The sequence below is a fragment of the Diadema antillarum genome, unplaced genomic scaffold (assembly GCF_040938485.1).
Source record: "Diadema antillarum isolate AM-2024a unplaced genomic scaffold, OU_Dant_1.0 seq00000523_RagTag, whole genome shotgun sequence".
Classification (NCBI taxonomy): Eukaryota; Metazoa; Echinodermata; class Echinoidea; order Diadematoida; family Diadematidae; genus Diadema; species Diadema antillarum.
The window spans coordinates 1,136,507-1,151,477 of NW_027271475.1; the positions used below are offsets into that span (position 1 = coordinate 1,136,507).

At 37.3% G+C, this 14,971-nt stretch overlaps 1 protein-coding gene across 1 annotated transcript in view; it reads left to right on the forward strand.

Moving 5' to 3' along the window:
* LOC139734330 (synapse-associated protein 1-like) overlaps positions 1-10,462 on the forward strand; it is a 36,871-nt gene extending 26,409 nt beyond the window's left edge. The window contains exon 9 of the mRNA XM_071645122.1: positions 7,890-10,462. Within this exon, the coding sequence (XP_071501223.1) occupies positions 7,890-7,979 (90 nt within the window). The 3' untranslated portion in view covers positions 7,980-10,462. The remainder of the gene's footprint in view (positions 1-7,889) is intronic.
* Positions 10,463-14,971: the final 4,509 nt, after the last annotated feature.

A 14,971-nucleotide genomic window follows, 5' to 3' on the forward strand; every position in this document is an offset into this window, starting at 1 on the left:
GTGAAGTCCTGAAGGTTGTTTTTGACATGAATGTTGGAGGGGGGGGGGGGAGCAGGCAAGTCTAGGCAGGTATCTATTTATTTTCCCTTACTTGAGTATCTAATGATAAGTCATGCAGTTTTACATGAATATTACACCTACATGTCCTGACAAGGACAGTTTGGCAGAAGAAATTTCTTCCTTAAATTTTGTCTGTTGTTTGATGCAAATTATTTTTCAGGTATGCTTGTAAGTTTGTTTGTTTTGTTTTGATAAGAAAGAATGTCTCCAATAAGGGCAAGGCTGCCCCCTCCCCCTATCTATTATTGTCTACTATCTGATCCAAATTAGTTTCAAAACTATATTTGTTTTGTTTTGATACGATATAATATACTCCAATAGGGAGAACAATCTCTCCTCTCTCCTTCTTTCCCCATCCCTCTTTCTCTCTGATAAATGGGTGAGGTCTATTATTCAAGTCAACCCCCCATTATCAAGGCACACATTCCATTGCATCATCATTCATTATGTATGTACTGAGACAAAACATAATATACAGTCATGAATTACATACATGCATTTCAAGTACAAAGTACAGTGTACATGGCACGGTGCATACATGTACTTCATGTAAACACTGCCTTCTGCCAATTAGCTGTCAGGGCTTGTTTATTTGGGCCATGTCAAAGAGCGACGCCCTTTAATGCACCTGCACCATCCAGACCGTGGGGGGAGAGTTCTCCAGAGCACGCCGGCCCTGGGTTTCCCCAGTGTTTAGGTCGCACGAGTTGGTTGTGGGGATGCCCTGCAGCCAGTGTGATTTGATACTCAGTGACAGATGTAACAAGTACTGTACACCCTATACCTACACTCACTGACAGATCACCTTATACATGTAGGCTCTCTGTCATCCGAAATACAGTATGTAGCCACGCACATGTATGTATACTGCATGAACCATATCTTTTGCTTTGCTTTTATCCAGTGTAGTTTTTACAATATTACAGCTTAAAGGGATAGTATAGTATTGGTGGAGATGAGGATTTAGCTTGTAACTTTTTGCAAGATACCAAGCAACCACTTTAGCACAGAGCATGCCATTCTAAGAAGAATTCAAAGTTTATGTGATGAAAATTGGTTTTGCTGACCACATCCAAACACAAAGTGAAACAAAGTGATCATAATAAAAAGTGGGTCCCACCTTTTATTAGGATCAATCTGTTTTTGGATATCTTGGCCATTTCAAAACCAATTTTCATCAAATAAACATTGAATTCCTCTTGGAATCATTTGCTCTTTCATATTTCATAAGAAGTTTCTCATTATCTCGACAAAGTGTTAGAAACCTGAAGCTAGGTCTCAGCCAAATCTATACAATCCCTTTAACTGGTATTCACAGAGTTGACAGCAGGAGACATGTTTCCTCCCATAACACAAACAAGAATTATACAATGAATGTCTTCTCAAAAATGGGAGCTTTCTAACTTTTTCTTGCAAAGGGATTCTACTTTAATATTTCCCATTTGCTGTAGTGTCTTTATCTATCATGAATGAACCGCGCCATGTGTTCTGAAGGCTTGAGAAGGGATCAGAACTTTGTAGGCGGGATGTAGAGTCTGTGTCAAGGTTTGCCGGATGCATCATATTTTGGGAATGTCTGCCAATCTGTTCATATCTTTTTATCAATAAGATCCAGACTAAAGATAATTGCTTAAACTAGGTATTAACCCGTTGAAGATGAGTCCCGAGTATACTTGGGCAGGTGTCTATGGGAAATGCATGTTGTAGCAAAATCAGTCCATCCTCAATGGGTTAAGAGTGTACTGTGAAAAGGAAATTTTGAAGTTTGGATAAAAGGCTAAAGTCAATTCTGAAAGGGGTTCACTGTTTACACTGTATTGGAGAAGTGCTGCCCCCAGAAGTTGTTTCATGGAGCTCAGATCAAGGAATCAAATGCCAAGGTTGTGTTATCAAAGTCAACATTTTTACAAAAACAAGAGAAGATTATTCCAGGGGTTTGTTCCTTAAAGTTTGTAACATAGCTGGAGCGTTACAGTGCAGCCCATTGATGACAAAAGCAACCTGCCATAAAGACCAATAAACTACCTAGTAGGTAAATAGAAAATGATAGTCCAGTACAGCATTAGTATACAAATAGGAAAAGGAGAATACAGCCAAAATTGCATTGTCAAGCTCTTCAAATTGGAATGTGGCTTTGTTGTTTATAGGGGCAGTCATACAATTTTCATGTTTGTAGTTTGCTTGATTGAGCTACCTGGTACATACACTTTGTACATTGTACCTGCTATACACTTGGCTAACAACTGTTAAAAGTCCTCATTTCCAAGTTACATTTGTATTACAACTCTACAACTGTCATTGAATTGAAGTGAAGGATACAATTTCTGCTGTTTGACTTTGTTCATTTAACAATTATTGAAATTCCAAGTTAACTTTTTATGTTGAAATTATTTTTTCCTTTTTTTTTTCCAGAGCAATGCTTCCAATGTTTGCTAGATCTCCTCACAGGCATTGTGGCTCATCTTCTCTGATGTAGGCGTGTATATGTGAGGAAGATTAGTACATTGAACTTAATACAAACTGCTTTAAGACCTGTTTGGCATATGCCATCCCGTTGTTTCACTGTTTTGCATAAGATTGATTACATTATTGGAGACTATAGGTCATGTGCCTGGAAATCATTTGACCTGAAGTCATGTGACTTGCAGTCATGTGACCATTGGCTCTTTTGATGGATGCTCTGCATTGTCATGCACAAATTTGATCAATGCCAAGTTACAGTGCATTTTTAGGAGGCAAAATGTTCAGTAACAAATAATGTCAGGGACAAACAGTTCCAAAGCATTTAGATACATTGTAGGATAGCACAATTTTGTTACAATTAACCATTGTATCAAAAAGATTTTCTGAATGTTTGTCCATAGCATAGATTTCCAGAATTTTCTGTGCATGGTCCCCAATTCCCTGTGATGATACAACCACATTTGCATAGATAATCTTATCCATCGACTGGTATGGCTTCTGTCACCAACAGTGTTTTGTGTCACATGTTTTGCCTTACCTGGCTTTCTGCTGATGTAGATGTTGGGCAAGACGTATGTTGCCGATGTAGTGCCTTTAACTATTCTTGGCAGAACCTACCATATTGAGAAATAGGGTGTATGATGAATCACTGTGGCTAAGGAATAAAGACGCATATAGCTGTTTATTGCATGAATGCAAATTCATTGTACCATGAGGACCTGGCTAAAGTATTGTAGGTTCTGAATGTTATAATATGTGATGTTGCTGTCATTCTTGATCATTAAGACGAGGTGAAAAAGATATTAACCCATTGAGGATGGGCTGATTTGGTACAACACACGTTCCCCATAGACACTTGCCCAAGTATACTTGGGACTTATCCTCAAGGGGTTAATAAGCTTGACAAGAGTGCTGCTCTCCATACTTAAAATACTAAATCTAATATTAACAAATGAAAATGATATGGCATGATTCAGCTGCCAAAATTGCTATTCAAAGGCAGCCCTCTCATCTTAAATACTCTCTACCTTTAATTTCTTGCAAATATGTTTTTCCTTTTTCTTCTCTATGAAACTGAAAAGCTGCATCAAAGCTGGAATACTATTTAGATTTTGAGACAATGTAGACTTAAATTTTGTTTTCATGATCAAACTTTATAATCATGAAATTCAGATTAGGCCAAGTAAAAAAAGAAAGCAGTTTCTCGTCCGGGTTTTTTGAGCAAGGCGATGAGGGAGGTCCTTACTATTTGATATCTTACTATTTTTTCGAGGATTGTCAAAATTTAAGTAATATGTGTTTCTCGTCCGGTAATTCTGAGAAAGGTAACGAGAGAGGGGTTTACTATTTTCTATATCCAATTTATGAAATGAAATATCACTCTGGTAGCTGTGTTATGAGAGACCAGGTCCCAAGTGTATGTCTTGCCTGCACTCTGTGCATTTTCAAACAAATAGATATATTATGTACCATACTTGAAACGAAACTTCATGCATGCAGAAATACATTTGCTTTTTCTTTCCACTACAGATGTCAAGGGAAAATGACCATCTTAATACTGGTATTTCTGATACCAGTGTACTTGCAATTCTGATGTATTGTGCTATTAATTGAAACAGGTATAAAACATGTCTTTCAACAAATGTACGACTGAAATTAATTCCATGATATTCAAAACACTGCTTTATTTATCATTTGTGTTTATGACTTTTTGAGTCCACACAGCTGGTATGTATAGTTCTTCACAGTACAATTGTAGCACATTCAACTGGAAACTAGCTTGTACAATTGCAGATGGATGTCAAAATGATACTGATGTGGCATTATAGCATTAAACATTTAAAGATGTTTCTTCATGTTCTAAAAAGACATTTGATAATCACTCATCATTTGGATGATGAATTATTGTATACCAAAACTACATAAATGTAGTAAAACATGTACCTGTGCAGGTAAGTCACATTCTCCCTTCATTTCTTCCATGGCCATCATTACAGTGATACCAAGAAGCAGCAGTGATATAAACAGCAAAATACAACGTGTAATGACAATTTCAGTTCACGCTCATCAAAACTGCTTATTACTTTTCAAAGTTTTGGCTATTAACATTCGTTTGTGGGTGTATTTTATTTGTTTGTTTTGTGTGTTTTTCCCTCGTGAAAGACGTAATGATTTCTTCGTATCGAACGTAAACTGCATGTTTACCGTAAATAAGCCATTCAGCTCAGCTCAGCTACGGCGCATTCGATTCATCGAACTTGCAGTAACCTCTTATAGGCAGGAGCACATGGCGCATTCCTTTAAACTTGAAAGTGAAGCCACGTGTTTGTACATCGGCGCTTCCACACACAGCGCGGCATTTTGCGATCATCGTTATAGCAGACTTTCCGATTCCAGTCAGGGGAAAAGGAATTGGAATACTTCGGAAAAGACTGATGTTTAAAATCTAATGAAATGAAAAAAGCCTGAAAACAACGCGTGATTATGTTTTCATAGTAAACGATAATTGGAAACACGGAACAGAGTACCGGTATCGCATCCGCTCACAAAGAAGCTCTCTTGAGAAGATGAAAGCATTCCACGTCCCCTGCTAGATAGTGGAAGCTTCCATAATCATCCCAGCAAGTTTTTGGAGGTACATACTTGCACTTGTACACATTCACTGCGAGAAAGCAATCAATCAACGCTGAACATTGCGTAGTTTGGCATCTTTATCGTGCTGGTGACCAGCTCGATGCTTCGGCATGTGTCATAACGTTATGTTTAGAGCCTGTAGGCCTCATAAGTCGACGAGTTTAATTCAAAATAGCAAAAAGAGGGAGATTGAAAAAATACGAATTCTGGTGGAAAGATGTGAATTTTGGAGCTGCTGAGTACTAATTTGTGCTTCCAAAGGTTGGCAGCTCTGGGCCCCGTTTTATGAAGAGTTAGAATTGATTATGAAGTCGATTTCAACTGTAAGTCTATGGCAGACTGCGTAGTAAGGAAAATTAAAATTGATTTATATCTTTTGATAAAACGGGGCCCTGGTATTAAAGCCGTTCGCTGTGCACACGTGCGCTTGAGATCGGTTCTCTCCATCACTGCACTCCACGATTTTTTTTCCAGCTCCAGAACGCGCGCATGCTATGCTGGCTGGCTGGTCTCCTCTATGACTAGTATGTGGTTACATCGCGCAATCAATCTAGCAGCACATGAAGCGGGCAACAGCACGAGAAAAATGTACAGAAGGTGCACAACGTCCTGTCTACACCACGACGTACCGAGTGCGCTGTACATCACAGCCCAGGCCGCGCCCGCCCGCGCCCATCCAATTACAGTTCAACTGCTTTGTGGGTCATTCCTTCTTGCCGAGCTCGCAGTGTGAAATGCATGCGTTATTACATACGCACTACAGAAGCTACAGCTGTACTACAGCTATAAAGTAGAGGACGCAAGGCGTAATTAGAGATGAGACATCACGATTGGTAGGTGAATTGTCGATTTTTTTTTCGGCGGCCGAAAAAATAGTAAAATATCAAAAAAGTCGATGCGGCAACTGAAAATCGATGCGAGCGGGGAGCGGGCTGGGACGAGAATTATGAATTTCTTGGTATTTTCAGCGCCATTTTGAAAATAGTAAATAGTAAAAAAATCGACGCGGCGGCCAAAATCGATGCGCGCGAGGACGAGAAACTGGTTTCTTTTTTTACTTGGCCTTAACTTTCCAGCAATGTGGACTTTGATTTGTTTTCATGATCATACATGCAATCATGAAAACAAATCAAAGTCCACATTGTCAGAGAAGCTAAATAATATTCCAACTTTGAGGCAGCTGTTTGGTTTCCTATGGGCCTGCCTTGTCAATGTAGGCCTCACACTTGTTTGTATTTGTTTCATTAGTCGCTTGTCTGGTGCTGATATTACCTTCACAATACATGTCATACCTGTTATGCGGATAATGATAGTTTTATCATGTGTTTAGCAGCATGTGCTGTTGTAAATACATGATTAGCAGTGGAACAGTCACCACTTGTAGCGAAATAGGAAATATGATACCAATTTATTATGACACTGAGCACACACACAGACACACACACAGACACAGACACACACGCACACTTACACACATACACACACTTGCATGAACAGCTGTTGAGAGTGCAGTATCTCATCATATGTTGTCTATAGCTGCTTGTTAAAATCACACCAGAGAGGTGAGAGGAAAACCTCCCTGATCACACTGTCACTGAGATTATAGAAACTACCCAGGTTTTCATAAGTACAGTGTTCTGTGTTATTACTGTCATATGAGGACATGAATTTCTGCCTTTTTTGTTCATTGCCCCCCCCCCCCCCCCCCCCGCAAAATCAAACAGACAACCCCAGACATAAATGTCACCAAACAGACGTATGTAACCAATAAGAATCGACAATTATACTAAAAAAACACATTACTTTTAAAAAAGGGAAATTTGGCAGCAAATTTACTTTTGTGTGACACTGGAAATTAACAGAAAATAAAGGGTTTTAGTTTGACAAGTAATATGCTTATACAATGTATGTACAATGCTGACTACTGATTACTGTAAAAGTTATCCAATATTTTCGCATGACTGATTTTTTGTACTCAGCCAGGTAAGATGAGTTTCACATGTTTTTAATCCCGCAGAATCAAGACATCAACTAGTGGAACATATGGCAAGCTAAAATATTTGTGTGCGTTTATTTTTGCGCTAGTTTCTGGTTGCGCGAAATGTGTGAAAATTTGAACACCACAAAAATTTCCGCTTCTACAGTATACTACAAACCGTACATACCAATTTAATAAATGTATCAAGAGCTTATGTTGAGTTTGCATCTTAAAGGAACTGTACAGTACTGGTTGAGGTGAGGATTCAACTTATAACATTTTGCGAGATATTTGGAAACCACTCTATGAAATGTTAAAAAGCTTTTACAATTCTGAGGGGAATCAAAAGTTTATTTGATGAAAATAGGTTTTGAAATGGCTGAGATATCCAAAAACAATGTAAAACAAAGAGATCCTAATAAAAGTCGTGGCATGTAAATTTCATGATGATCGCTTCTTTGGATATCTTAACCATTTCAAGGCCAATTTTCATCAAATTAACATTGAAACCTTCTTGAAATTACATGCTTTTTCATTTTTCAAAATAGGTTTCTCATTATCTCACCCAAAAAATTTTATAAACCTAAATCCTCACCTCAACCAGTATTGTACAGTCCCTTTAATCATGAATACTTAAAGACATTCTCCATCATTCTAAGTTGTCCTTCTCGTGTCAAGCATGTTCATCAGAGAACGAGTCTCATTTGTTGTTTTGAATTCTTTCTCTAATCTCTGTCTCTCTGTCTGGCCACAGGACTATGAAGTTGTTGAAGAGGGCGAAGAGAACGAGGAATGGGAGCGAGAGATAAATCAGATGCTGGAGGATGAAGCTGGGATGGAGTGATGGAGGGATGGAAGGAAGAGATGCAAGTGGACACATTCTTGAGAAGGACCATTTCCCTCCATTGAGACATTATACAAGATGTTGGCCCATCAAACTTCAAGAGTCTTGCAGCATGGATAATGTGGACAATGGCTGCTCGTCTTTCACCCGTTTTCACTTCGAAGGTGTAGGAACCACAAACCCTCGGCAGGAGAAATACGATCAGATGTTTCCCTTAGTTTCTTGCACCATAAGTGTACTGATATCGTCAGGTTACATTTGAATTTCCTTTGAGTATGGTGTAGTGAGTGTTCACTATGTGTGAAACCACATGGAGTGACCAACTTTTACATCATTTGTGTATATGTGAGACTGCTGACAGACTGCTAAGAATCACCCAAGAAATGGGACAAATTTTTGATGTAGTATGATGCTTGCTTGGGCTGTATAAAGTCACACACTAGGGCAGAGCTGTGACTCCCAAACTGAGCTAGCTTATACCTTCTCACACAGGTTTCAACCACTACTTCAAAGATAGTAAAAATATATATTTACACTGTACATATGTTTACAGTAATATCTTTGTCAAAGTGCTCACATAAAATCTGTATACTTTTGCAATATTTTTAGGCTTGAGGGGGCAATTTTTTCCCTTGCACTGTTTCCCATCTGTTCAGTGACAAGGGATAAATATGACCGTGGAGTGATGGTACATGTAAGTTACATCCTTTCGATAGCTAGGTTAGGTATAGTGTACACTTTCCCTGATGTCTCATATTGTTTTTGCAAAATAGAGATGCAGCTAATATCATGTGAGCTGCTTGTGGAGATATAGGACACTCGAAACGATCAAATAGCCTCTTGTAAAAGAGCTGGGTAATGTTTTGTTTGTTTGTTTTTTTCAAGAGAATCATATTTCAGTTCAAGCACATGTATAGTATGATGATAGGAGTCATGAAGGTTTGTGAGATGACTGTGGTAGAACGTTTCATATATCTCTTTTATTTCCCTTTCTATAGTCAAGTGAAAAGATGTACAATGCACTGATTTTGTTTTAAGATCCCCTTCAGATCAAAGGTCACTGAACTTTGACTAGGTACCAGCAGTATGTCAGTTTCTGTCCAGAAGCCCACTGTTAATGTAGTCACACGTGAAGGATGTTAGTAAATGGCTAATTTTCAACAGGAAGTCATAGCTTTAGATTGGAATGTCAAAGGATGTTATTGTTTCATAGGGAGGATACAAGAAAATATAAAAATCATTTGCATGAAATGGTCCTATGAAAGATATACATGTAATGTCATTCTTAAAAGTCACTGAAGTTCACGCTAATAATTATGTCATACTTTCAGGCTATTAAAGCTCATTCCCTCTGTTGTGCGATCCACTTCGCATGCCACGATTGGCCATTAGTAGTTAATCATGGAATTTTCAATTAGATCTATGTCTATCACAATCTGCACCACTGGTGAAATCGTGGTCTGAAATGTGGAGTAACCATGATTTTCTTATCAGATCTTGAGGGCAGTTGTGGCAATTGCATTGATCATAGACAATTTTTGAAATGTCTAAAACTTTTCAACGCGATTGCTACAATATGACTGAGCTCAAGATGAGATAAGATCTGATAAGATTTGATATGATCACCACAATTACCCCAAGATTCAGACCACGATTTCAATCGCAGTGCAAATTGTGATACATGTAAAAAGAAACAAGACTTACACGATCAGCTTCTAACGGCCCAACTGGGGCAGATCACCAAATCGCAGGACAGTTGGAACGAGCCATAATTTCAGTTTTGAAAGTCTACTGATGATTTTGTGTAACGTGATGAGCAGTGACAAATTAAGAAATATTTCCGTTACAAAAAGAGGTAAAAACTCAATCCTTTTAGTAGGCGCTGAAGATGAACGAACCTCCGCTACAAAATATAAACAAGGCATCATGCTTATGGCCAAATTTAGCCATTGCATGAAAAGCCGGAAGCAACTTAATAAATTATTTGTTGCAGTCAAGCAAATTGCTCTTAGTATATCATAAGTCTGACTGTCTCATTAAAGGTCCAAAGTTTATGGTACCTTGTGGGCAGAGGTTACAGTCAGAGTGGGTTGCAGTACCGATGTCCGCTTTGTATCATGCATAATTGTGTTAAGTGCATGTGTGTGGGTGTGTGTACATGTACATGTGTATGTGAATGTGTATACATGTAATGTGTGCATTTGTGTGTGTTAGTGTGTGTGAGTGTAGGTGTGTGATATGTGCATATATATTATATCAATGTGTCCGTGTGTGTGTGTGTGTGTGTGTGTGCCATCAAATGCTTGGAAGGACATTAAACCTACCATGCTGTTCCCTCTTGGAAATCATAGCTATCCAGAGAGCTCTTTCAACTAACCTTACAATTTCTTTTTTAAAGCATCAATGCTGGCAGTGGTGACTACCCATTACCCCTTTCCAGGGGACTCCTGAAATTTCATTCCAGTCTTGAGCATTCATGGATATTTCTGTGATAATGTAACTGTTTTGTTTGTGTATAGGCACTAATACAGCGTAGTTCTCCAAGTCACTGTAATGTGTTGCATTACTCTGCTGTAGTCCAGTATAAGTGTACAAAATTCTGACCCTTGTATAAAATTTTAATATTTGTTGTTGTACAGACTCAAGCTAAATCTCTATGGAAAAGTGGACTGTGTACTATTCATTTTGATTGCATTGAAAACTAAATTGATTTAGTTTTTTTTTATTTAAACCAATGATTGTGAAGATGTTTCTGTATTACCCCATTTGTACAGTCTACAAGTGAATGTCCCTTCCATGACATGGTTACAGAATATTGCAGTGGAACCCCGTTATAACGAGTTTGGATATAGCAAGATGTCTAATATAATGAGGTAACTTTGCAGGTTCCATTCCTTTTTATATTCTTCTATTTTCATCACAGAAATAACAAGATACTCAATGTAACAAGGAAATTTCAGTGGTTCCAACTAGCTTGTTATGATGAGGTTACCCTCTCCTAAAATTTTCTACGTAGTTTTTGATTATCAATTTTGTGTAAATCCATTTCCTTTACAGTAACATATGTGTGTATTTGTAACCATTTTAATTTAGCATTTTATCTCTTTATTTCTTGCACTCTCTCAACTCTTTGTTGAGGCAAAAAATGAGCATGTATGACATTGTTCCATTGTGATAATATTTGTAGTCACAGTTGAATAGCAGAAAGCTAACATGTGGTGACTGTATTGGGAGAAAAGAAAAAGATATTTGCTGGAAAGGATTGTGATGTTGTTTTGCATGTTTTCCCTTATAAGTTGGTATATGGTATGAAATAGAAAATGGGCTATGAACAGGAGCTTGCATGTCAGTCAGGATACAATGCTGATACAGTGGCTGTATATGAGTTCAAAAAAATAATGATAGATGAGGCTAGTGTCAGATTTGGGGTTATGTGTGTTTACATAGGGGATGCTTGCCTTAATTTCAGCTGAGCAGATTGTGTTCACAGCAACCAACATCAGTGATTTGATTTAAATGTTTGTCTGTATCCACAGTATTGTCTCCATTTCTAGTTGTATAGTAGGTATTTATTCGAGTGCTGCTTTGCATAGTTACTAAACTTTGGTTGCTCTCCCCCCCCCCCCCCCCAAATAAAGGAAGGAACAAGATGTTTATGGAAATTAATGAAAAAACACTAGTAACCAATTTCCTTTAGAAAAAAAAAATTAAACTCTGATGTATATTTTACATTGATTTTGATTATACTTAGAGCTTTTGTCAAAAATCATAATATCCACAAATTGGTTTCATGATATATCATGATAAAACCTGCTCTCAATATATTTATGAACATAACTGGCAAAGAAGATGCATTACTAGTCTAGATTAACATTTCTCGTGCTGTCCAGCGTTAGTCACCTCCACTGTCAGTCAATCGCATGACGTAGTATTGCTCTCCATGGGTAATTTGTATTCGTCTATGGGTGTCGGTTTGTGACAGATTGCTTCTAGTCGTGGTCATGTAAATAATCTCAATCAGGCGGGAAATCTATCATGTGGTGAATTCTCGTTGCCCTGTCACCTGTCAGAGAAATTATGCGTTGAAATCAAGAATGAATCTAAATTGTACATGTAGATATAAAGATACATATAATATAGCTGTTCGAATGGCTAAAACCAGTGTCGTAATAAACATAACAATTTGCTGAAACCTTTCTCTCGGAGTATGTCTGTATACAACGTTGGTGCGGGAAAGTTGTGTTTTCATGTTGATGTACAGTGTTGCCGATTTAAAGGAAACCAGAGTTTAGATAAAAAGGTGGATATGAGTGAAGGCAGCAATGTATTAGTAGAACACATCAGGAAAAGTTTGAGGAAAATCGAACAATTGATTCAAAAGTTACAAATTTCTGAACTTTTAGTGCTGTCATCACTTGATAAGGAAAGTACTGCATGACGTCATTTTGGATGACAATATAAAGAATATACCAAGAAAATTCAACATATTTTCACTTTTCTAGCACAAGAAAAGAGCACTTGACTTACCTCTTTCAGAAAGCTAACATATACGTTTATGTCAGTAACAAGTCGATGGAATGATACTTTTCAATGAATTGAGATTTTATGGAATTTTCCTTTTATATTATAGTGTCCAGAATGACGTCATGAAGTGTCGTGATATCATTATCCAGCAATGACGACACCGAAACTTTAAAGATTAAAACTATTGACTCGATGGTCCGATTTTCCTAAAACTTTCACTGATGTGTTATACTGATATTGCTTTCCCTCAATTCGCATTTTTATTTGGGTTTTGGTTTCCTTTAAGTAGCTGTGATTTGAATGCCGTAGGGCTGCATACCTTTGTGTGTACATGAGAGATAGGTGAAGACAGTGTGTACAAAGAATAACTGTTCTTGTGATGAACGCAAACTGAAAACAATAATTCACGTTTTATTGTTTCTTTTATATCATTTATGTTGCCCTGACTGAAATAAAAGGAAGCAAAATGGAACGCTCCACAGCTCTTTGAAAACTTCAGTGAAATCAGAGAAAAGGATGAACAAAAATATATATATATATATTTGAATACCGTTAAATTCCTATGTAATGAGATCATACTTTACAGGCTTGAACAAGTGGACTTAAATGAAGCTGTATGTTTGTTCTGTCACTATCGTCACACTTAATTATTGCACAGCAACCTGTTCTTTACAACATATTTTGACATTTTTGACCATCTTCTTGTGGAATGGCAACAATGATAGAAATATGAGGAGTTTAAAAAAGCACGTTATACATCATAGATCATACTCCTAGATGCAATTATGTCGAACAGTAATTATTTATTAAGTTAATGCGATGAGTGTCTACCGAAATAATGAACAGAGTGTATCTCGCCATGGAGGAATTTAAAATTCGATGTGCGTTGAAATTAAATATGTTACCATGGCAACTCTAATTGGTCTTCGTGTGTGTGTGTGTGTGTGTGTGTGTGTGTGTGTGTGTGTGTGTGTGTGTGTGTGTGTGTGTGTGTGTGTGTGTCCCTTATCTGGTCCATGGGTGTCCATTCTGGTCCATGGGTGTATGCTCGTGTACATTGTACATTATACTCTGTACAAAGCTACACAAATAGCATCGATATAAGTTTGCCTTTCGATCGTTTATGAATGTACTTCACATCAAGTACGTTGCAATTGTACCGTTCTTGGTCTTGTTTTTGTGAGGTTTATCTCATTGCATGAGATAAATGAAAGGAGTAAAAACATTATGAATTCAGAGATCGCGGCCTAAAGATTTAAAAAAAAAAAATGAAGCTGTCGGCGCAATGAAAATATTGGTTTTCCCGGCCATTTTCATTCTTTTGTCATTCAATTTCATATTAGAAGCATTCATTTTCGTCAAATTTGCTCGGGCATCGAAATACCGTCATTCAAAGTCGTTTTTCTTCATTCATTTTTTATTGACAAATTCGGGAAAACTGATTTCGCAATTACGCCTGTCATCGAATGCGTATACATTTTCGGCAATGGTTTTTCAACTTCATCTCCACCTGTCGCCAGTTCTTTCCGAGTATTCAAATTCGCATATGGGTAAACAAGTTCGTTTAAACCTGTCCATTAAAAAGTACATAACTTGCACTACGTTTTAAATTGAATGCTATTATAATGTCTACATGTGGGTGACGCATGATGCTGCTGCAAACATGAAATAAGTGTGTACATTTAAATGAAGGTCGCAAGTCAATTTCAGGTTATAAACACAACATGATCTAATTAATAAAGATGTAAATTAGAGATAAAGAAAGCCATGTGTGATGACATGACGAAATGAGGATTTTATATACTCATGAAGTTTACCTAACATGTTAAGCAAAAAAAAAAAAAAAAAACCCTGAATGTTCAAATAAACAGTGCTGATTATGATGATGAAACTTAACATAAAAAATAAAAGCCACATTAATGATCAGCTTTGCAATAATTACTCCTGCTTCTTTTAGGCCTACGTGTATTACGAAATTTGAATGTTCAATATGTTTAAATATCGCGTGCTCAAAAACGGAATTGAAACTGTTTTTAGTGCTTATCGAGCCCATCGTACTATTTTAAATACACAAACTTGGAATTCCATGGCCAAACACGAAATTGAATGCTTACATCCGCTCGAGTTTGAACATGTGACCACTGATTTGGGTGCCTAATAAAAAAAATTGAAGGCATTAAACATAACATCGTTTGACGAAAGTCACTTCACCGCTTCAAACATACGAATTTGAATGCACATAAAATAAACGTGAATAACAATTTAACAAAATTGGCCGGGAAAACCTTTAATTATACTTTTTTTATAACGTACAGCATTAAGATCATAATTCAACAAAAACAACAACAACAAAGTCTACACCTCACCAGCGTAATAGAGCATTCCATATAGCACAGTAAACATCTGTTGTCGACTTGAACATGAAAATGAATTTATATTGGTCATTGAGAGTTGATTACTCATAGGGT